Source organism: Falco rusticolus, chromosome 5 (genome assembly GCF_015220075.1).
Source record: "Falco rusticolus isolate bFalRus1 chromosome 5, bFalRus1.pri, whole genome shotgun sequence".
NCBI lineage: Eukaryota > Metazoa > Chordata > Aves > Falconiformes > Falconidae > Falco > Falco rusticolus.
This window is the reverse complement of record NC_051191.1, coordinates 57,626,381-57,647,717: the sequence shown is the minus strand read 5'-3', so window position 1 is coordinate 57,647,717 and position 21,337 is coordinate 57,626,381. Positions and strand designations below refer to the sequence as shown.

Sequence of the window (21,337 nt, the reverse complement as noted above, 5' to 3'; positions counted from 1 at the left end):
TGATCCCTTATCCAGCATCCTATTTCCTCATTCTGCTCCTGTAGTTGTAGAAAGACGCCTTTGATCACCAGGGACAGGTCTTCCTACAGCAAGAAGGGAAATGCTGAAAGAAATGGAAGGGAGCAATCCTGGTGGATGACTGCATACCACAAGAAAGTGCTGCATATGAAAGGGAAGGAGACATTTCCTATTAGATTAAAGGAACTCAAACCTGCTCTCCCTCTAGAGAAGTATGCAACTCTGTACTTCTCTAATTGCAACCCTTTGCTGGGAAAGGTGCTTAGAAGTATTGCAAAAGGAAGGAGATTAGCCAAGGTCAGGGAATGGCAGGGCTACAAAGCCAGAGGATTGCGTAAGAGGTACGTGGTCCAAGGTGATGTCAGGAGAGGTGCTGCCAGCCCTCTTCCAAGAGAAAGTAGCAGAGGTAAAACCGAGCCAAAACCCCAGGAGCTGGCTGCTGCAGTCAGCCTGAGCAGGAAAACAAGAAAAGAGAACAAAAGACTGCAGTACCAAGCGTCAGGCAAGTGAAAGGTCTCCGGCAGAACGCCTGGCCAAGGAAAGAGGAATGTGACAGGGGAAAGGGAACTTCTTGTCACAGGCCAGTGCCGATGACCCAGCAGGAAGCGCACAAAGCACTCCCTGCCGCACACAAGCGCATCTGAAAAACATTGCAGGGCTTGCATAAACACGCAAGGCAGAGAAACTAAACAAATGTTGGGACAGAGCGGTTTTGGCTGGCTAAAGACGACCTGGTGGGTGGAAAATCCCTCTCTCAGGCGACCTGGTCACTCCTGCAAGGCCACCTTCCTTTCCAACTGAGTGGGACTTAATCCCCTTTTGCGATTCACCTCGACCATCCACGCAGCTGTTCGTCCAGCCCCGGCTGGCGAGGCAGGAGCTCTCTGCCTGCTGCTACTTTCTGCGAGGCAGCGGGGCCAGCCAAACCTGGGATCCCACATCTCTGCCAGCACACGCTTCCCTCACCTGCACGCCAACTGCCCAGGCCTCCTGCCTGCACCTAATCACTTCCCTCTGCAGCTGGCTATGAGGCAATTATAGTTCCAGCACTTTCATTCTGGAGCGGCGTTAATTGCAACATGGAGCGTCTCACTCCATCCAAATCTAGTTTGGGATTCCAGCTGTCGGTAAATATAAATCAAGGGACAGGAGAAAGGTTTTTCCTCACACGTCATCTTGCCACTGTTACAGGGAGCAAAATTTGGATTTGGATCTCTTTTTTTTGTTGTTGTTGCACTTAGGCTCCTTGTTACATGGAAAGCAGAGGTAACCAAAGGGGGAAGAGACTCGTAAATCTATGAGAAATAAAAGCAAGGTTTGAAAGGCCACTGCTGACACAACTGGTCACGCATGAGTTCAGTCACCATTGTTTGCAACCCGCTGAGAAGAGGCGCAGCCTTCCACTCATCCCAGACTCGCTAACCACTGGGTGTTGCCATAGAGAGGAAAATAAACAACCTTGAGTTTCAGAGGGATCGAAACCTGAGCGAAAGAGGGCTGTGAAACACCAGACTGCAAAATCACTCTTTTAGAGGCACCGATACCGAAAAATCAGAGACAAAATTCTCTAATACTCAGTTTGGAGTGTTAGAAAGTAGGCATTCTTTACTTTCGGCACCAGATACACAGGGGATAAGTTCCGCTCAACATGCATACTGACTTTGTTCACTGTTTATATAGCTGATCTATACATATTAATGACATTTCTGAGAAACTATTAGCATATTCATTACAGTTCCATGAACTACTTCTGTCTACATTCTTACTATGCATGTGTAGCCTAATGGGTGGTTTGGGTCATCATCCTTTCTTCATCATCTTCCTCATCTTCTTCTCGCCCTCTTCATGACCTTCTCTTCTTCTGGCCCTGTTTCAGCACTCTTGGCTCATGTCTTGGTTTCGGACCGGTTCTTACCTACTTGGCAGCTAAACTATACAATGCAGCGTACTACTAGTAGCTAAACTACAGTAGAGAGTTGTGCAGCTCAGCCATGTCATGGATATGTAGTTGCAACATTTATAGTTAAGCACACTGGTAAAATTCCTCTGGTATCAATCTCTCCTTTATTTTGATGATTTGCATAAAACAAGTCATCATCCTTCTTACACTTATTCTATTTTAAACTATTCATTTATACTTGCACCTTCAACACAATTCTGTCATATAATTACAGCACTGAATCATAATAGAAGAGAGAAGGTAATTTCCCAATAGTACAGTAATTAAGATGAACAATTTTATTTTTTTTTAACCAGGACAAATTAGGTAGGCATGAGGTAAGTTTGTTCCAAATTTCTTTGAATCCCTAATTAGTGTCATCTTTACCTGTTCACGTAAAATTTTAATTTGTTCCTAAACTATCTGTAAATCAGTAGAAATTCTGCCACTTTAATCCACATATGTGCAACAACTTGTGCTAATAACTGTACAAACACTTCCCTGTGAGGCTAACAATTCGATTCTGCAGAGCTACCTTTGATAAACTAGACACTTCAACTTGTAGTGCTGGTATTGCATCCAGGGTCCTGTTCTCAATATTTTGTATTACCGATGATATGTTCACGATTGTCTTCTTTAGTCCACTTACCCCTGATTATGGAAGAAACCATATAGCAAAGCTATGGAAGGCTGTGTGTCTGTCTGCGATAGCATTTCAGCTTCTTTTGGTTCGTTTGAAAAAGGCTCTAATCCAATTATCAAACTATTCTTGTGAGATTAGGAATTGAGGTTCCGAGGGCATATGCTCCTTGCCAGCTGGGGGGTGATGTTTTATGAGCAGTATCTCCACATAGCCAGTACCAACCACTTCCTGCCCGGACCGGGAGACCAAGATAATTCGTTCTGTCCATGTGGCTTAATGTAGGTCTCCAAAATGACTTGGTTCTATTACACCCAGGGAAGCAGCCTATAAAGGCTTCATAGTTCCTGTTAGTTACATGATTATCACACCCATCATTTCCAAATTTTAAGTCACTAGTGCTTAAAGAATCATTGCCTGGTCCATATAAACAAAGGGTTGAGTTTTGACCATCTAGCAACATTGTAACCTGTATTTCCCTTTGTCTTTCTTTTGAAAGATACTTGGCCACCAAGGATTCTTAGGGTGTCCTTTGCCATATTCTGGATTGTTATTTCACTGATTGGTATGGGCACTCCTATTAAAGGCAGGTCTTGCCCCCTCCCTGAAGTTGGCAGTTGAGTACAAATCCAACAATCGCTTCTGTTTAAGACATCAGTAACATTTCGGACCAACATTAGGTACAAATTTTAATCCCACCCTACAGTCCAGATCACTTGCGTTACAAGTTCTATGGTTAATAATACCCGATTATACATTTGGCCTTCTAAATTTGAACTTCACTGGAGATTGTTTTTCTATGATTCAGGGTGTAGGGGCCTTCTTTACTGGAGAGTAATGGATCCAAGGCCCTTTTCCCTCTAATTTTACTGTTGTGTTTGTGATCACCCACACCTGATATGGTCTTTTCCTCTTTTTTTCCAATGGTTCCAACGTCCAGGTTTTCAAGCAGACCCAGTCTCCTGACTTGGAAGGGGTGTATTGGAGAATCCAGTCCTGTCTCCCAAGTACCCATAACAGATTTCTGAAGTTCAAAAATTATTTTTCCTGAAGTTATTAGATAATTTTCCAAATAGAATTCCCCTTCCATTACTACATTTCTTGGTACACCTGGGACCTGATAGGGTTTTCCATACATCATTTCAAAGGGTTTTATTTTAATTTTACCCCTGGGTTGCACTCTAATTTTTGATAGAGCTATCAGTAGGGCCTGAACCCAATTTAAATCTGGGGTTTTGGCAAATTTTTTTCAAGTTGTAATTTTAGCGTATGAATCATTCTTTCTACCCTTCTGCTCAATTGTGGGTGGTATGGGACATGAAGTTTTCAAGTAATTCTTAAAAATTTGCTTACTTGTTCTACAATTTTGCAACAAAGTGTGGTCTTCTATCTGATTATAAGCTTTGTGGAACTCCAAATCCAGAAATAATTTCTTTTACCAATACCTTAACTAATTTCCTAGTTTTATTGATGCAACAGGGAAAGGCTTCGGTCACCCAGAAAAGGTATCCACTAAAACCAGTAAATAACTATAATTTTTCTTTCAGGGTAGCTCAGTAAAACTGATTTGCCAGCAATCCCCAGGAAAATGTCCATGTCTGGTAACTCCAAATCAAATCCGGTTCTTTGTCTTTGGGTTGTTTCTTTGGCATATTTCACATCATTCAGTGATTGACTTTACAATTTTCTACATCTTTTTACTCAAAACTGATCTTTGTAGATGTTTAAGTAAATTTTCAGTTCCTCAGTGAGTCTATAAGTGTTTTCTCTGGGCTAATACAGTTGTTATTTGTTGTGGAAGAACAATTCTATTATTTTCAGTAATGGCCCACCCATTTTCTTTTATTGTGGCTGTCAGGGTATTAATCACTTTCCGACCTTCTGCATCATATACTGGGGTTTCAGGTAATTATGACTTTATTTAAAAATGATTTTATATAAAAGGTGGAGACTTTAAGGGAACCAGGACTAACAAGGGCAGATTATTCTTTTCTGCTGCAGCCCATGCTGCTAGATCTGTTTTGCAATTTTCCCTTCCTGTTGTGGTATATATAAACTGTGATTCTTTGTCCCAAATTAAATTTTCAAGCTTCTTGAATAATCAGAACAGTGGCAGCCACAGCTCTCAAACATCTGGGCCATCTTTTGCTCATTTTGCCTAGTTGCTTAGAAAAATATGTCAAAGGTTTTTTGAAGGAGCCTAACCTCTATGTCAATACTCCCAGTGCAATGGCTTCTTTCTCATAAACAAAGTTCAAAAGGTTTTTCTAGGTCTGGAAGCTCAAGGTCTGGAGCCTTCATGAGGGACTGTTTAGCTTCTTTGAAGGTTGTCCTTCCTGCTGCATTCCACTCCAGATGTGATCCCATCAATCTATTCAAAAGTCTATATAAAGGTTTTACTAGTAGTCCATAGTCAGGCATCCATAATCTGTACCATCCCAGCGCTCCCAGAAACATTCTTAGTTCATGAACAGTCTGTGGTTCTGGGAGTTGGCAAATTGTTTCTTTTCACCCAAAATCAAGAGCATGTTGTCTTTGAGAAATGTCAAACCCCAGGTACTTCATGGTCTGCTTTCCAACCTGGGCTTTGTTTCTTGACACTCTATATCCAGCTAGCCTGGCTTGGCCCAGTATCTCTCCAGTCCAGACCAGGGGAATCTGTGTCCTCCACTTCCACCAGGATTTCCCCTTTCTCTTTTCCATCCCTCTGTAAAGACAGTACTAGCACATGGACATAGTTACCTTCAGGAATCATCATTTTAACACCTTCACCCTTAAATCTGATTGTTGCTTGTAAAGGCTTGGAGGTTCTTGGCAAATACAAAAACTGATGAGTTACCCATTGTTTTCCTATTTGAGATGATATTGGTTTGAGGAACCGTGCTTCTTTGGCTTTCCCTGTTGCACCAATAATTCAAATACCATTGTTTACTGAATACGTTTCCCTGGTATCTACCAAAACCTTAATTTCTGCCTGATCTTCCCCCAGCTTATATATTCAGCATGACATCATATGTTATGGAATATCCCTTTGGCTAGTTTGGGTCAGCTGTCCTGGCCATGTCCCCTCCCAAATTCCCATGCCTCTCCAGTCTTCTCACTGACAGAGCCTGAGAAACTGAAAAGCCCTTGACTTCATATTATTATCATTGTTCTCACACCAAATCCAAAACTCAACACTGCATCAGCTAAAATCAAATCTATTCCAGTCAAACCAAGTACAGTATCCACCCCTTATTCCACATCATGTCACAATTTCTAATATAACCTCATTAACCACCACCACCCTTCCCATCCTTTGATATAATACACAGGTATCATTCCCCTAGTCTGTGGACCACCCCTGTAAAAATGTGTATCCACAAATGTCATTTAGTCCATGAATTTGGGCTCCGTCTGTTATAGTGGTCAGAAGTGGAGAGGTGGTGTGTTGTATGGGGTTATGGGGTACCGAAGTCAGCTCTGGTTGGGTCACTGATGCACTTGCACTGTTTCTTGTAAGGTTTGTCCTCCATTGGTTCAGGTGGTTTCTGTCACACTGGAGTCCCATCCTGTCCAGTACAGCAGCACAGAAACAGCAGCGATGCCCTGGCCACTTTTCAGCCCAGGCCCATCACCATGGCTGTTAACAAAATGTTACCGAGCACAGCACAGTAAGATGATAAGCGGTACAGCAAGCAGTGAAAGCAAAAAGTGGCCACTAATGAGTGCTAGACTCTACAGCAAGGAAGCCCCATGGCAAGCATGGAAATCACACAGAAACCTGATGATTAAAGCTAAACAGCAATAACAGCTATAAATTCAAGCTAGCACATTCCAATCACTTCTGTCGTTATCTCAAAACCTTTGTGAACCACATTGGGCTCCAAAAAGAACTGTTGTGGTTTAATCTTGGCCAGCAACTAAGCACCATGCAGCTGCTCGCTCACTCCCAAGAGTGGGATGGGGGAGAGAATAGAAGAGGAAAAAGTGAGAAAACTCATGGGCTGGGATAAAGACAGTTTAATAGGTAAAGCAAAAGCTGTGCACAGAAGCAAAGCAAAACAAGGAATTCACCCACTGACAGGCGAGTGTCCAGCCATCTCCAGGAAAGCTGGGCTCCATCATGTGTAAGGGTTACTTGGGAAGGCAAACATCATAATGTTGAATGTGTCCCTCTTCCTTTTTCTTCTCCCAATTTTCAATTTTAAACACCTCTGTCCTATATTAAAAGATGAACAACACCTCCTTGGAGGTCTCTCCCAAGAAATTTTCTCATCCTTCACTAATGACAGCACTAAAGGATCACTTGGTGCCAAATTAATTCCACACTGTTTCTGCCACTCAGGATGATCCCGTAAGCTGAAAAACATATCAGCGTATATCACCTCATCCCATTTTCCTTCCCTTTTTAAAACAACATCAATTATAACAAAGTATCATAATCTAAGTTCCATTATTTGGCCACCTACAGCCATTTTCTAACTTATAAAGTGGCCACCACTGATTACAGTATTTAATCAAGCCCACCCACCTGACACTACCTACTGGTGGACCTGTAATCTTTCTCAGAATGTCATTATGTCATTCTTCACCTTAGATATGTTGCATCCCATTTTATCTTAGTATATTATGTCCAATCAAATTCAGAAATACAAATTTCACAAATAACAATGTAACAGCCAAGTAACACAAATCTAAGATAAATAACAGAACCCAGGCACAGACTCAAACCAAGAGTCTAATTCAAGTACCCATGTCACTCACCCAAATGCAGGCACAGACTCAAACAGACAAGAGGAATTAATGTGCCCATGTCACAAACGAGAGTCCAATTCAGGTACCTGTGTCACCAACATGAACACAGGTACAGACTCAAACAAACAATAGTCTAATTCAGGTACCTCTGTTGCCCACATGAACACAGGTACAGACTATCGAATCCAGAGATGCATCTAACTTGCCCTGCAAGACATCTTACAATACTGTGTCTCAACTTATGGGTAGGACTTCAAGTCAAAATTCAAAATCAAAAGAATGCCTTTGTCTTACCAGTGAGGTTCTGCTTATGAGACCAGCAGAGCCAGGATGGGGGTGTCCCCGAGAAATCCTCTTGGTGCTGGCTGGACATCCCATGATTCCGTACTCAGTCCAAGTTCAAAAGCAGGATCCCATACTCATCATCAATTTGATACTAAAAAATTGGAGACAAAACTCTCCAATACTCAGTTTGGAGTGTTAGAAAGCAGGCATTCTTTACATTCAGCGCCAGATAAACAGGATAAATTCCATCCAATATGCATACCGACTTTGTTCACCTTTTATCTTTATATGGCTGATCTATACATATTAATGACATTTCTAAGAAACTATTACCATATTCACTACAGTTCTGTGAACTGCATATCACATCTACACTGTTAATACATATGTGGCCTAATGGGTTGGGGGTCCTCTGGTGGTGGTTTGGGAATCTTCATCCTCTTCTTAGTCATCTTCCTCTTTTTCTTCTCTCCCTCTTCATGACCTTCTCTTCTTCTGACCCTGTTTCAGCACTCTTGGCTCATGTCTTGGTTTTGAACTGGTTCTTATCTACTTGGCAACTAAACTATACAATGCAGCGTTCTACTAGTAGCTAAACTACAATAGAGTTGTGCAGCTCAGCCATGTCATGGATACATAGTTGCAACTTTTATGGTTAAGCACGCTGGTAAAATTCCTCTGGTATCAGCATTGCTTTGTGGGTTGGAGAGAAGAGATGCACGCCTTCTACACAGATTCTACATGACCTAGAAGAGTACTATCTAGGCCTCAGTCTCCTAAAGATGACTTAAGGATTCTCAGAAAAAAAAAAAAAACGAAGAGGCAATAGTGACAGGCAAGGCTGACTCATAAGATTAAAATAACACAAATAAAACGTGCCTGGACACAGCAGAGGGAAGGATGTGGCAAGTTTCAATGAAAGGCACTTAAAAAAGGCTTTGTGATGCAAGACAGTAAGAGTTAAAAAAAGAACTACATTCAAGCAGCAAAAAGTACTTTTTAATGGCCAAAAAATCCCCCCCAAAACAATGGCTATCCATAAGGAAAAGACATTAGGTGTGACATGAGGGCAGTTCCCTCGCCTGCCATCTGTGGGATTAGCACTGTAAACCAGTAACCCAGCACAGACCGCCCTGGCTCAGGACATCGGTCTCCAGGATTAGACACCTCCAAGACCAGCCCCTGCGTGGCTTTGAGCACCACCGCTGATACCCCTGAGCACCAGGGACTCTTCAGACAGGTGGAGGCTTCTGCTCCCTAAAGTCATTGAGCTAGCACCTTTCACCAGCATTATTAAAAAAAAAAAAAACACAAAACAAAAAACCCAACAAAAAAGTAATAAATCACCACAGGGAGAAACACCCACAGGTTCCTTCCAAGCAGGGCACAGAGGAAAGAAGTGATATTAGAAAGAAGTGATATTAAGTGTCACAGTTAGGACTGGCCTACATTACCAGAGCTGCAAGGAAAGCGAGGACAAACAGGGTTTATATTCCTGGAACCCCTCGCTATTTCCAGGGCCCCACCAAGCTGCACAGCCAGGAAGGCGGTCAGGCCCCGCCAGATCTGCGGCTATTTAAACTTGACGCCGGCCAGGCCAGGCCAGGCCAACTCGCTTACTAGCACTTACAGTGTGTATATGCCCTAACACTCCCGACACGCTGCGGCGCAGCCCCCGCTCCCCCGCCCAGGCGGCCGGCACCGCGCACGCGCCAGAGCAAGCCGGCTCGTGTCCTTTTAAAGGACACGCCGCTGCCCCGCGGGGCGGAAGTGCTCCATCTCTGTACCGGAAGCGGCCTCACCTGCCAGTATGAGGGTTCTTCCGGGAAGGGCTCGGTCGGCTTGTTTTCGCGTGGCGGCTGGTTTCCGGCGTTCTGGCCTGCTCTGCTCTCGCGTGCCTTTTCCTAGAGGCCTTCCGCTTCCTTCCCCGTCCTGCGCCTTTCTTTACCCTGCGCAGTGAACTCGGTGGACGGGGGGTGTGCTTCAGCAGGGGGCGCGCTGGGAGCGGGGTGTGGCGCTCTGCGCCGCCGACTTCCGCTGCTCTATGGTGAGGCCGTTGGAGCGGCGCTCTAGACCGTTCGGTGCGCTCTCGATGGCTCGGCGGCGCCGGGCCGGGTGGGTGGGCAGCGGCGCGGCGCTGCCCCGCTGAGGAGCCGGCGGGCGGGGCCCTCCGCCATGGAGCCCGAGACTCTGGAGGCGTGCATCAGTGAGTGCGGCCGGGGCCGCCCTGCCCCTCCCGCTGGCACGGCCCGGCCGTGGCGCCCGCAGATCCCGGTCGCCGCTGTCGGCGGGGACGGGTGGCGGGTGGCTGGGGTGAGGGTGCGGGTGTCCGGAGGGCGGGTGGGGGTGCGGGAAGGGGGGCGCTCACGGAGCGGGGGAGCTGGGGAGGGGCTGGGGGTCGTGGTGTAGCGAGGTGTCAGGGCGGGCCCGCCTGCCGGGGCTGCTGGGCCACCGTGAGGGGCGGGTGGCCGCGGGGCCCGCGGGTGAGCCCCCGCAGCGGGCAGGTGTCCCCGCAGTGCCGGGGGGGCAGGGCGGCGGTGGCCAGGTGGTTGGTGCACGGGGCTTCTACAGGAGGGGGCAAGCGGACGGAGCGTGGTTTTCCCTTCGGTGCCATCCTCCGCTGAGGCACCTGGTGGAGTTGGCTGGGACTGAGCTGGAGCAATCTTGTCTGTCACCTCCGCAGGGTGGGAGCCTGGGGAGATTTTTCTCACCGTCCTCTTCTCCCACCTGCAGACAAAGCAACAAACCCCCTGAACAAGGACCTGGACTGGGATGGTATCAATGCTTTCTGTGAGCAGCTCAATAAGGAGCTGGAGGGGTAAGTGCTTCGTCCTTTCCCCAGGCTCCTCCAGGTCACAGGCCTGCGTTAGGATCCCCCCCCCCAGTACAATTCAGTGGGGTTGTCCTGAGAGCTGAACAGGCACAAAGCCCCTCGAAGTGAGGGTGGGTGGGGGATCCTGGTCCGCTAATGGAAAGTTCCCCCAGGGTTTTGAGGCATCTTGGTGTCTCGTCAGTGCCTTAAACTTGCAACATGCTTTTCAACCCTGGATTCCAACATAGAAACACAGGTACCAGGCTTTTCATCAACAACTGGCTAGCTTCTTTTTTTTCCCTCACTCATTCCAGTCCTCCGCTTGCTACCCGACTTCTTGCCCACAAGATCCAATCTCCGCAGGAATGGGAAGCTCTTCAGGCCCTCACGGTAAGGACATCTGCAGGCCAGTAGAACTGGATGGAGGGGGGCCAGAGTGTGGACTTGCTCCAGTTTGACTGGAGGAGCACGGGAAGCTGAATTCCCCCTGAGAATGTGCTGGACACCTGGGTCCTTGGGTAGGAGAGGGGCTGAAGGTGGCTCCACAAGAGAGGAGTGGTGACTAGTAGGAAAGGTTTTGTTCCTAGGAAGGCTTATAGCCTGTTGAAGTTGACAGAAAGCTTTTTGGGTTTTGTTGCGGTGGACTTGGTAGTATTAGGTTAATGGTTGGACTCAATGATCTTAAAGGTCTTCTCAAACCTAAATGATTCTGTGATTCTTAATTGTGTTGTGGCTCCATGCTGCAAAAATCTGGTGACTGTGAGCTCTAAGGGTATCCCTTTCCATGGGCTGTTGAGCCACCTCTGCAAAGACTGACCCCAGAGAGGAAAATCTTCCTGCCTATTTTTGGGGGGTGCTTGGCCACTTGGGAGGGAAAGGGGCTGGCCCTATGCACTGCTCTTAAGGACAGCCATAGGCTCCGTGCCTGGCAAGGGGGGAGCAGGATGGAGCTGGCTCCTGAATCTGTGCTGACCCCATGCTGGGGTTTACCTTGCCCCTCTCCCCAGGTGCTGGAGTCCTGCATGAAGAGTTGTGGCAAACGCTTCCATGATGAGGTGGGCAAGTTCCGCTTCCTCAATGAGCTCATCAAAGTGGTGTCACCCAAGGTAGGTCTTGGCATTGTGCTGGAGGGCACTGGAACCTGGTGGTAGGAAGGCTTTGGGAAGAAGTGGTGGCTGAGCAGAAAGGTTAGACACCCTCTGGGATGTGGGGGAAATAGGACAATGGCAATAGGAGGTCTAGTCCTTGTCCCCTGGTGAGTTTTCTAGTGGGAAGGTGAGCTTTCACCTGTCTGCTAGAGGGTGATCTTGATGCAGCAAGCTGAGGGCCAGCTAGACATGATGCAATCAGCATTTGTGAGACTATTCAGCTCATGTGCGTGCCTGGAGTCACCTTTCTTGCATCTCTGTTGGGCTCTTCCTGTGCTGCATGTGCTCAGGAGCCTCCCCCAGCTCTGACATTGTGACCGTGCCTCTCTGGGGTGTCTCAGCCTGGTTGAGACACTCTGAGGGCAAGCCCAGGCCTCGTTAGCAGTGCTCTGGCAAGTCCATCTGAACCACCAAGCCATTACCAGCTCCTGTGCTGATGCTGCTGTTCCTGCAGCAGAACAAGCTGTGCGTGCTCTCCCATTCAGTTAAGGCAGTTAATGCCAGCCAATATAGAGTTAAGGGAACACAGACTGAATATGACTAAGGAAAGCCTTCATCTGCCAGTCACAGCTTGTGATCTGTGATCATGAATAGCCATGGACAGTGACAGCAGCATCTTAAAGTCCTCTTGCTAGATGCCCTGGAGAGTGTCCGCTACCTTAAGCCACTGGCTTCTGGTGGCACGTGCACTGTTTCTACCACCAGTGGCCTCAGCAGACCCATGGGAGAAGGGTGAAGGGTGATTGTATGGCAGGGAGAGAGTGGTAGTGTGTGATCATCTCACCACTGGGTGCTGGTCATCTGGGGAACACCTAGCTCTAAAGGATGCCAGGCACATGTAGAGTGGAGAGTGCCCTTGAGAGAGAGGGCGGGGTCCCGCCCCACCGGGACCGTCCCACGGCCCTTTCCCCTCCCAGCCCTGCTGTCCCCTCATTCCTGAAGGGCTGCCTTGCTGAGCAGCTTCTGTTAGCAGTAGCCTTTCCTTCACTAGGCAACAGACCTGCCTGAGCCTTCCCACCTGTTCCTGCATGTTGCTGAGGGGCTGCTGGTGCAGCATTTCTCCCACCTCTTGTGCTTCCTGTGGAGGAAACCAAGCACAGCATAGGACATGTTGCAAGGGCCTCGTGAGCCTTCCTGCTTGCTTCCTCTTTCCTCCTCTTTGTGCCGTTGGGAACTGTCTCACTTCTTCTGGGGGAGGGGAGGAGAGGAACAGGCCAACAGGCTTGCAACGGCTCAGATCAGCTTCAAGGTGCCTCTTCTCTTCATCTAGTATCTTGGAAGCCGGACACCAGAAAAAGTGAAGTCAAAGATCCTGGAGCTGATGTACAGCTGGACGTTGGGGCTGCCTCATGAGGTGAAGATCTCGGAAGCCTACCAGATGCTGAAGAAACAAGGTGAGAGGCAGAGGTTTGAAAGGGGATGGTGCGCTCTCCCTCATTTTTTATCTGGGCAGAATCTGAAACAGATTCTCCCTTTCCTGTGCCCAGACCCAGCACATCCATCAGTCTAGCTCAGCACCAGGGGTTGGTGAAGGAGAGGCTGCCCAGGGGCTCCTAGCTGGGAAGAGAGAGTTGCTGGTGGTCTGAGTTGCTTTATGGGTTGGAGGGAACATCTGCGTGCCCCTACAGGAGATGGGACACTGGAGAGGTCTGGGGATGAAGGGCTGCAAATGCTTTGGCAGTTGATGCTGGGTTTTTCTAAAAGAGGACATTGATGGGGAGTAGAGGGCAGTCCTGGATCTTGGGTAGTGGGAGCAAACCCACGCATCCTCAGTCACAGCTGCGTTTGGTGGGCCATTAGGGAAGAAAAGACCTAGGTGGCAGTGCCATCCCCCAGTGGGTGAGTGTCCTCCTGACCTCTCCATTGGTGTCTGTCTGCTGCAGGGATTGTGAAGTGTGACCCAAAGCTGCCTGATGACACTCCTTTTCCACCACCTCCCCCTCGGCCCAAGAACATAATCTTTGATGATGAAGAGAAATCCAAGGTAAGGGCTCTGTGCAAGGAGAAGGACAGCAGGCAACATCTTCCCTGCTTCAGGATCTGCTGTCCCCCTGAGGTGGAGGTCCAGAAAGAGTCAAGGCCCCTGCTCCACATGCTGTCCTTCAGAAAATGCACCACAGGAATGCTGAGGGCCTGCTCCAAAATCACGACAAAGGGAAGTGCCAGAGATGGGGCATGTGATGGGTCTGTTTGACCTTTGGAGTGCTTGCTTAGCTGCAGGATGGTGAAGCACTGACATTAGCCAGCAGGCTGTGGGAGGTTACTGCTGTGCATTCTCCAGGCTTCTGAGTTATCTGGCCAAGAGGGTTAAATCTCAGCCCCAGATGCTGCTGCTGTCTCTTCCCCACCACCACCACTGCAATCTGCTTATCGCCCAGCCACTTATACCCTCCCGGACCCATCCTATATTGCCTTTCCGTCAGAATTGTGTCACCACTCAGACAAACCTCTGCATTATCAGTGCTGATATATTTAAGCAGGAATTAGGCTCCTCTGGGTCTAGTTCTGCAGTAGAGGTGTGGTGCTGGTTTGCTACAGGGCCTATATTTTGCATCTGTGGGTCACAGTGTGCAAATGAGGATTTGTAGGTGGCCAGTTCACTGACTGCAGAGGGGGAGAGAAAGTGAGAGCTCTTCCTCTTCACCAGCTGCACCTGTGAAGAGGTCTGAGTAGGAATCCATTACATTCCCATGGCAATTCCTGCATAAACCAGGCTTTGTCTCTTTCTCAGTACTATGCTGCTGTGCTCCAGGGTCTCCATGATGTGTATTGGGCGCGCAGGAGCAGGTTTTGAATGCAGGGGATCTTCAGGGAAAGACCTGTCTTACATAACCAGAACCACAATGGGAAAAGGAAGACCAGTTGTACTTCTCTCCCTGGCCTCTGGTAGCCCACAAGGGGCTTTCAAATAACGGGCATTGTCTGCTGCCTCTGACACATATGAGTTTGGGGCAAGGACAATTACTGGCTCTAGTGTTGCAAGAATGACTGTGGCTGCCACCCCTCAGCCTGGGCTCAGAGATGCCCTCTCTTTTGCAGATACTGGCTCGTCTCCTGAAAAGTTCCCATCCTGAGGACCTCCGGGCTGCCAACAAGCTCATCAAGGAGATGGTTCAGGAGGTGTGACTGGGGAAAAGAGAGGCTGGGGGGTCATGGTCTGGGTGGCAATGGTTGGCACCGAGGGAGCAGTGTCTCTCTGTCCTCCTGCAGACATACAGAGCTTCTGCCCAGAATTTTGCAGCAGCAGCTGCTAAAGAGTCTGTGTGATTTCTGCCATCCCTTGGCTACTTGGAGGAATGGCTTTGGGTGCTTTCTGTGGCCCAAGCCCTGCTGCAGCATTAGATCTGTGGCAATTCCATCCCTGTTTGGCAAGTGCCAGCCCAGAGGTGATCTGGACTTTTCCACTGGAGTGGGAGCTGTTTTGAGGGCAGCATTGCTATGCCATAGTCCAGGGAGTTGGTGTATTGGCTAGTCCAGCCTTCCTCCTCTCCAAGCTGCAGACAAGAGCAAGGGCATCCTCCCCCATGTGCTTCCGTTCCAGGACCAGAAGCGCATGGAGAAGATCTCCAAGAGGGTGAATGCCATTGAGGAGGTGAACAACAATGTGAAGCTGCTGACAGAGATGGTGACAAACTACAGCAAGGGGGAGACAATGGAAAGCAATGAGGACCTAATGAAGGTAAGGAAAGGCCATCCCAGCATCCTCCCTGGGCTTACCAGAGATGGGTGACCCTTATCCCCCAAGTTCCTCCTGCCAGTTTTGTACCTCCAGCTGAGCATCCCGGTGCTTGCCTCGGCACCCCTTTCCTCTCTCCCCCAGGAGCTGTATCAGCGCTGTGAGCGTATGAGGCCCATGCTCTTCCGGCTCGCCAGTGACACAGAAGACAATGATGAAGCTCTGGGTAAGTGTATCTGGCCTTTCCCATTCTGTCTCCTTCCATCTTCGTGGGCTGCCCATGGCGCGGCATCTGTCAGCAACTGTTGCTCTGTTTTGGGTGGCCGTTCACTGTAGGTTAGTTTATGGCTTGGCCCTAAGTGGGGACACGTGGCAGCAACCAGCAGCGTTACAGGCTTCCTCCGCTTCATTGTAGTAATGATGCTTGAGCTTGTCCTGCTGAAACTGCCATGGAGGTATCAGCATACCCTGGTGCAGTCTGCAGCAACAACTGCAGAAACACCATCTGCAGTAGGCTGTTAACAGCTCCCTGGGCCTTGGTTTGAAGGAGTAAACAGAGTTGGGTTATAAAAGTCACTTTCTTTGTTTCTTCGCAGTTTTCAAACTTAACTTCCTACCTGTTCCATTTCAGCGGAGATCCTGCAAGCCAATGACAATCTGACACAGGTGATCAATCTCTACAAGCAGCTTGTAAGGGGAGAAGAGATCAATGGGGAGACGGTGGCTGGTCCCCTTCGAGGTGAGACTTGGGGAATGGGGACAGGAAGGTCAAGCAGAGGGGACCGTATTGCTGGTTTCCTGTAATGTAAGACGAGACGGAGAGATGTGGAAAGGTGAAAATTGCAGGTCAGAGTGGAGCTGGTGAGATGAAGAAGTGGCTTGTGGAAATGACTGATGTGTGAAGAGAGGGAATTGGAGGGGGGAGCAGAGGGGGAGTTTCCTCTCCCAGGTGGGAGAAAGGAGGGGAACTGGCCTCAGCACACTGGATAAGGACTGGATAAGGTGTCTTAGCTTGTTCCTTTGCAGGCAGCACCTCAGCGCTTCTGGATCTGTCAGGCCTGGATCTTCCAGCAACAGGCCCTTCCTACCCAGCCTTGCCCACCCTTTCAGGTGGCTCAGCAGTCCCTGTGCCTGACCAAGCTGGCTCTGTCTCCTTGCTGGATGATGAACTCATGTCTTTAGGTGAGAAATTCAGAGCAAAAGCTCTTTATTCTCTCCTTGACTCTGGACAGTCTGCATGGATGGTTCTCCTTGTGGCAGGAACTTGAATAAGGGGGAGCTCTGGGAGAGGTGAATAATGAAAGACCAAGAAATGTCCTTCATTTAGTGTGATGGAGAAGGAGGGGAGGACCTTGCTATGATTCTGAACTTCAGTACGGTGGTGTTTTCCAGGCTGGTCAGAGACAGCCTGCAGGGATGTGGCCTCTGATTTGCTGTGGGAAAACTGACCTGGCAAGTAAATCAGGAGTGATGCAATGGCCATCCCCTGATAGGATCACAAGGGTGGATCGCCCCCAGCATCTCATGTTTACTCCTTGCAGTTGAAGTCGTGAGCTGACAACAGATGCATGGGACTTCCAAAACTGTTCACTTGGAAATCTTGTGAGGTGTGAACCCTAGAAGGCTCTAGAGTCCTGCTTTTCCCAACAAAGTGTTTGTTTCCTAAGATGGGTGCTTTTGGGTACAGCAGCATGAAGTAGACGATGTGGTCAGTCAGGCTTGTCAGCCCAGTAGTATTCACTTCTCTGCCAATTGCAGTGAGAACTAGACTGTAAATGAGGGTCTCGGGGCAGAAAAAACACTGTCACCCTTCTGGCTCTCCCCCGTGCAAGAACGGGGACCAGAGACAGAGACCACATTGGTGGTTCTGTCCTGCTGCTTCTGTGTCTCACTCAGGCCCCATTTAATGCTCTTACCCACTTGGTAGCTAGGCTTCATGTTTGGTTTTACCCCCGGCAGGCCTAAATGACCCACCACCGCATCCTACCCAGGCTGGTGACAGCAGTGGCTGGAACAGCTTCCAGGTAACATGCTGGGAGCCAGGGCAGAGGGTGGGAAGGGTGGTTAGAACAACAAATGGAGTAGGTGGGGGCACGTCCCACATCTGAGAGTTGGTGCTGATAACGCAACCCTGCTTGGGGGGCTCTCCTGTGCACTCTTTTTACAGTCATCAGATAGCAACGAGCTCAGTCTCACCCCTATCGTGGCGACACCACCAGTCAAAACAGATGCTGGTGCGTCCTCCCCCAAACCTCCTTTCACCAGTGGCCTGGATGACCTGGACCTCCTGGGCAAGACTCTGCTGCAACAGTCTTTGCCTCCAGAGTCTCAACAAGTGCGATGGTAAGCAGGGGTAGTGCAGTCTCACATCTCTCCCCATTATTTCCATTTTGGGGGTGCTGGACACGACATTTCAGTGCCCTGTTCTGCTCCTTGCCCTCTCTCTCCCTACAGGGAGAAGCAGCAGCCACCCCCCCGGCTCACCCTGAGGGATCTCCAGAACAGGAGCAGCTCTGGCACTACGGCCCACAATCCCAGCACTCTGCCCATGCTCCAGAGTGTTTCTCCGAACCCTACACTGCCCCTGACCTCAGAGCTGTCTGCTCCTGCTACGCTTCCAAAAGCTGCTACCACACCAACAGGAAGTACTGCAGTCCCACCACGGCCTCCTGCCACCACACTGCCCCAGGAGATCTTGCTGGCCAACATCACTGTGCCTCTGGAGTCAATCAAACCCAGTGAGCTGGGGCAACAGAGGGGGGCAAGCTTAGGGGGAACAAATTGTGCACATGGAAGGGAAGAATGTGAGGAAACTTCTTGCCTGTTGCATTTTGTGAAGGTTGAGGAGGAGTGGTGTCTGTCACTCCCATGGAGTTTGGGTGATGGGGAAATGTTACTACAGGGCCAGTTCCCTCCTGGTTGACTGCTGCCTGTCCCTGCCTTTCCCACAGGCAGCATCCTCCCTGTGACAGTGTATGATCAGCATGGCTTCCGTGTCCTCTTCCACTTTGCTAAGGATGCCCTGCCGGAGAGGCCTGATGTGCTTGTGGTGGTGATTTCTATGCTTAGCACAGCCCCGCAGCCCATCCGCAACATTGTCTTTCAGTCTGCCGTCCCCAAGGTAAGGCAACGGCTGGGTCTTGAGGTCCACAGATTGGGCCAAAGTGTGATTCTACTTTTGCAGGAAAGGCAGGGTGGTGGGTTCAAACAGCTCTGTGGGGCTGAGAGTGAGTTATGTTGCCTTCAGATTAGCAGGAACCAGCATGTTGATTTTCTTTTTGACTAGACAATGGAAGCTCCCTAAATACGGGAGCAGGGCCTCTGGCTGCCAAGTCCCTCTCAGGAATGTGAGATTCTCTTTTTCTCTCTCTAGGTGATGAAGGTGAAGCTACAGCCTCCCTCAGGCACGGAGCTGCCGGCATTCAACCCCATTGTCCACCCCAGTGCCATCACACAAGTCCTGCTGCTTGCTAACCCACAGAAGGTAATAACACCGTCCTTGGGGCGTGAGGAGAGGCTGGTCTTACTGCTTGGGCAAAGCCTGCCTACCCTGTCCTGTTCCCTCTGCTGTCTGCAGCTTCTGAGAGACCTGAATGCTTTGTGCCTCATACCCTTCTTCCCTTCTCTTCTGACTGCTTATCCTTTCTCCCCCATGTCCAGGAGAAAGTGAGGCTACGGTACAAGCTGACCTTCACCATGGGAGAGCAAACCTACAATGAAATGGGGGATGTGGACCAGTTCCCCCCGCCAGAGTCCTGGGGAAACCTCTAGGGCTGCACATGGCAGGCACTACTTTGCAGAGTCCTTGAGAAGCCAGCCCTGTGGGGCTGGAGCAGCCTGAGGAGATGGGGAGGGGGGGGGGGGGGTGCACTGCTCACACTCCATCCTCCAGATGGCTGGGCAAGGGCCAGAGGGAGCATGCCTCAAGGAGGAGAGCAGAGACACCAGGAGATGTTCATCCAACAAGACTACTAGGAGTGGAGTGGAAAGCTTTGTGTGGGTGAACAGTTGCCTTCCCTGCTCTTCCCAAAGGCAACACTCCCTCCCGACCTGTCCAGCTTCTCTTCTAACCCTGCTTTCCCCCTCTAGGTGCAGTGGGGAACAAGGATGGGGAGCTTTAACAGCCTCAGCCTGGGGCAAGGCCTAACAAAGGAAGATCCTTTTCCTTGACTGTCCCCTCTATGCTTCCCAGCCCTTCAGCTGCTTTGCGCTCGGTGTGCTCCCTCTTGTTCCCCTCCGCTCTTTGGAGTTGGGCCTCAGCCACTCCCTGTCTGGTCAGAGCACACTGGAGCTGCTGTGGAACAAGGCTGGACAGAGACTAGGTGTCTCTCCAGTACCGGAGAGCAGGCAGCTGTCCTTGCTTTGGAGGGGTCAGTGGGAGGCATCTTCCTATATCTTCCTCCTTCCCGCTGCTTACAGAACTGTTGGTGGGAGGTGGGCCCTGGGCTGGGACCCCAGGGGCTGGGAAGTGCTTGCTCTGTGCCTTCCCAGCCCCTTCGGCAGGAGCTCCTGGGCACTGAGCCTCTGCAGCAAGGAAGCCCACACCCTTCCCAGACACTTCATCTGCCACAGCAAGCTTTGGGGGCTCTGTCAGACTTTGTCCCGTGTGCCAGCCCTGAGGGGCGTGCTGTGGTGAGGTGAGTCGCCACACAGCCTCCTTGCCAGACAGGGAGAGGAAGCAGCACGTTGTCTTCCTCTGCCCTGGCTGGGCTGGAGAGCTTGGTGTGGCACGGGGCTTTCTCAGCTCTTCAGTGTCTTCTCGGGGTGAGGTAGGTGATGGGCTGGGGGTTGGCGAGAGACTGGAGCCCAGCCCATCACCAGGGGACAGCGCTAAGCTTGGCATTGGGATCCCAGGTCTGCAAGGGGGGGGTGGGGGGTGCGGGTGGGCGTACAGCTGTGCCTTGCACACCCTTGCCCGCAGCCGTGGGCAGGCCTGGCTCCCTGCGGTGAGGAGAGGGCTTGCCCCAGCCACCTGATCACTGTGACACAAGAGCAGGGATCTGCAGGCACGGAAGAGACCAGGGGTGGCATGTCCCAAGCACTCCCCATCCCAACAGGACTCATGACCGCAGGAGGTGCTTCCCATCCCTAAGCTGGTTTTAAGAGGGCTTGATCTTAAAAGCAGGGGCAAGCTGTGCCCTGCATTGGCTTGCCAGAGGTACAAGGAGGCCTGTGAAAGATGGAGGTGAGCAGGGTGTCTCGCACTCTTGGCTTGGGGACAGCAAAGGTGAGGTGTCTTGGAGCTGGGCACAGCACGTGGTAGGAGGAGAGGGGGAAGCAAGGTCTTTATGCTGGGGTTCTGCTGTGTCTTACTTCCCTTTCTGGTCTCTTTTCAGGGTTTTGTATGGGTTTTTTCTTTGCAGATCTTGTTTGGTTCTTGAACAGACTTGTATATATTTTCAGTGCAAAATTCTGTAAATGGAAGAAAACAAACAAACAAAAAGATTTAAAATTAAACGCCCGGTGCGAAGAATCTGCTGTATTTATGGGAAATAAAGAATTCTTTACTGATCCTGGCCCTCTGATTTTGACCCAAGGCATGCATTTTCCCCTTGCCTTTCCTGACCCCTAAGGAGCTCTTTCCACCCTGCAAGGGGCTGTTTGCAGCTCAGATCCTGCCCCTGTAATCATCCCCCGGTCACCTGGGCCCTTGTCACTATGATTTCCCCACTCCCATGAGCAGGGAGAGGGGATGGTGGAAGTCCCCCAGCTGGTCTCAATTCCTGTTTTGAGAGCAGAGTCACTTGCAGACTGCAAGCTGGGTGCTGCCTGCTTTCCTCCCTCCCCAGGGAAAGGCAGTGGGCAGGGGCTGGTGCCCAGCAGCCCCCGAGGAGCAGGGCTTGAGCTCGTGCCTATGCTCCACATGACTGTTTGCAGCTTCACTGCTGCCTGTGGTGGGACTTCCTCCCCTTCCCCAGGGCTGCCTCTCAGAAGTGGCCCTGTGGGGCAGTTTTATGGGAGGGGTGCAAAAAGGGGGATCTGCTCTGGCAAGCAACAGCCTGGGGCTGGGAGCAAGTCTCCCGACATTGCACGGGAGGAAAAACACCACGGCTTGGCCACCACCTGATGCAGCCAGCAAGGA

General features: G+C 50.0%; 1 protein-coding gene and 1 long non-coding RNA gene across 3 annotated transcripts; one reads left to right on the top strand and one right to left on the bottom strand.

Moving 5' to 3' along the window:
* Positions 1-6,644: 6,644 nt before the first annotated feature.
* On the bottom strand, positions 6,645-9,533 carry LOC119148664. The gene is made up of 3 exons (XR_005104451.1): positions 9,422-9,533; positions 7,629-7,770; positions 6,645-6,798 (listed from the first exon to the last, which is right to left on the bottom strand). It is a non-coding gene; the product is annotated as an uncharacterized LOC119148664 (long non-coding RNA).
* Positions 9,534-9,589: 56 nt separating this feature from the next.
* GGA1 (golgi associated, gamma adaptin ear containing, ARF binding protein 1) lies at positions 9,590-20,766 on the top strand. Of its 2 annotated transcripts, none has more exons than XM_037389126.1 (17): positions 9,590-9,666; positions 10,353-10,437; positions 10,746-10,821; positions 11,439-11,537; positions 12,850-12,973; positions 13,463-13,563; positions 14,619-14,699; positions 15,121-15,258; positions 15,400-15,481; positions 15,887-15,994; positions 16,282-16,437; positions 17,215-17,279; positions 17,423-17,598; positions 17,710-17,993; positions 18,207-18,376; positions 18,629-18,739; positions 18,916-20,766. In XM_037389126.1, the coding sequence occupies exons 4-17, from the start codon at positions 11,454-11,456 to the stop codon at positions 19,024-19,026; spliced, it is 1,791 nt and encodes a 596-aa protein (XP_037245023.1). In that variant the 5' UTR covers positions 9,590-9,666; positions 10,353-10,437; positions 10,746-10,821; positions 11,439-11,453; the 3' UTR covers positions 19,027-20,766. The 2 variants fall into 2 exon arrangements, with proteins under 2 accessions (XP_037245023.1, XP_037245022.1); XM_037389125.1 differs by lacking the exon at positions 9,590-9,666 and adding an exon at positions 9,681-9,825.
* The last annotated feature ends 571 nt before the right edge of the window (positions 20,767-21,337 follow it).